The sequence below is a fragment of the Rhinolophus sinicus genome, chromosome 16 (genome assembly GCF_057876585.1).
Source record: "Rhinolophus sinicus isolate RSI-liver-muscle chromosome 16, RSI-T2T, whole genome shotgun sequence".
Taxonomy (NCBI): domain Eukaryota; kingdom Metazoa; phylum Chordata; class Mammalia; order Chiroptera; family Rhinolophidae; genus Rhinolophus; species Rhinolophus sinicus.
The window spans coordinates 84,774,503-84,776,597 of NC_142516.1; the positions used below are offsets into that span (position 1 = coordinate 84,774,503).

The following is a 2,095-nucleotide window of genomic DNA, read 5'->3' on the forward strand; positions in this document are numbered from 1 at the left end:
CCTAACCCTAAAACTAACCATAAGCCTGTGACGGGCCAGCCGCCACGAGTCGATCAGTACCTGAATGGGGGAGTGGGAATGAAATAAAAGACACACACAAATGCTAATGCGGCCGGTCTTCAGTCATGCTGAAGCCCTGAGTTTATTATTTCTAACCAATATATACAGTTTGAATACATGCAGTTAAACGAAGAAGATATGCATTATCTCAGCGAAAGTAAATCTTTCCAGCCTCAACTTTACTTTGACATAGAAGACACAAGGTCACTGAAACTCACAAAAGTAAATATCTCAAGGAGACAGAACCTAACAATTGTCCAGAAAGCCCTTAGTTTTCTGTGTCTGGGAACTGGTCGTTTTCACCACATTCCTCAGCAGCCGTTAGGCGCTTCTCAGATAAGGCAGAGACAATGTTATGGGGGCAGAAACCGAGCCAGTCTGCAAGGTTCAGGGCTGCAAGAAACCATGGCTCCCCACATCTCCCCCTTTTTTATTTTATAAAAGCAAAGTCCATCCAACCAGGATGGCGAGGTGACGGTGCCTGACTTAGGCATCCCAGGACGCCTGCCTCAACTTACCCGTCATTGGTACTCATATTTTATTAATACAAGCCCTGTCTTAGGTGTTGAAGCGGCTCCCAAGTATTTGCCCGTCGTTGACTAACCCGCCCCTCTAAATGCATGGGGGAGAAAGACTTAAGGCTTCGCCTTGAGCTCAAGCTGATGGATGTCAGCTCGTAAATCTAACATCCTGCTGATGAAACATCTGATGAGGATGGGGAGTAGGCACAGAACCAAGCAGACACAGATGCCCAATGTAAGAAATATTATAACAGAATGGGTAATATAAGGCATAGAGGGCAAAACACTCCTAAGAACATCAACAAACTCAGAGGCAGCCTGAGCTGCATCAAATTTTAAGGGTTCAGCTTCTCTCATACTTTGAACTTTATCATGAAGCTGAAGCATATCTAAAGACAAATTAGCATTATGCCAAATTCCTTGAAGATGTAAACGAACCCGATTCCAATCATATTGACTATTATTATACTTTTTAGAAGTGACACATATCCAATGATATTCTGCATGACACTCTAAATGAGATTTAACTTTCATACCCTGAATGACATTTCCCATATACTGAACTGTATCATAAAGGGCATTCACTTTTTGCTCTAATTTCTCATCAATAGCTTCTTGGGTCCCTAAAGCTAAAGTAACATTTTTTGAAAGAGTATTAACATAATGAGCATTTTGAATAGTCTGAGAAAGAGCCACAGCTGCTGTAGCAGCAGTTGCAATAATAGTAACCAAAGCCATAATTCCTGTAATTAGAAGTCCAATAAACCGCTTTTGCCTACTCAAAGCATACTCAATTTCTTTAAAAACCTGCAAACTTCTTTCAGCATACCAAGGTCCAGAAATATTAACAGGAAGCATAACAAAAGATGGTTGTTTAAGTATCATAACATGAGTTCCTGTTGGTACCCAAGAAATACAATTTGCTAAAGAACAATTGCTACAAGATACATTAAATTGATTTCCTACAAAGTGTACATTAGCATTTCCAATCAACAGTGCATAAGGAGAAGGAACACAAGCAGATACATTAACAATCTCAGTAACAATAGTCCAATGCCTAGTTCCGTCTTCCAAAATCCTGATGGGCAGAGAGAGCCTGGTTTCAACCTTATCCATTGCTCCCATAAGCCTCCATAGTGAATTTTGCTGATACTGCATATCAGAAGTCCAAAGTCCAGAAGTCAGTTCTCTGGCCCATCCTGACCGGTTACTTCTTGACCAGTCAATGATATATCTGTTTGTCCCGGGGATGTCATAACTAACAGGATCATTGCCAGGACAGGCTCTCCATGGGACAGTCTCAGTATTTAATTTCAATCTTTTATTGCAAGATGGACGCGATGGAGGGACCGGCAGATTTATCTTGCGTCCTCCAGACCAATCGCCTAGCATGTTAAGACGAATAGTCCATTCAACTAAAGAGTCATTAATGTGCATAGTGACAGGAGAACTGCGCAAGCACCCAGATGTAGACCTATTTTTTGCAATACAAATAGGCAAGCCTATTCCTATAC

At 41.3% G+C, this 2,095-nt stretch overlaps 1 protein-coding gene across 1 annotated transcript; it reads right to left on the reverse strand.

Annotated features, from left to right (window-relative positions):
- Nucleotides 1-285: 285 nt before the first annotated feature.
- LOC148755063 (endogenous retrovirus group K member 18 Env polyprotein-like) lies at nucleotides 286-1,697 on the reverse strand. The gene has a single exon (XM_088793428.1). It carries the CDS (start codon nucleotides 1,695-1,697, stop codon nucleotides 696-698), a length of 1,002 nt encoding a protein of 333 aa, XP_088649554.1. The 3' UTR covers nucleotides 286-695.
- Nucleotides 1,698-2,095: the final 398 nt, after the last annotated feature.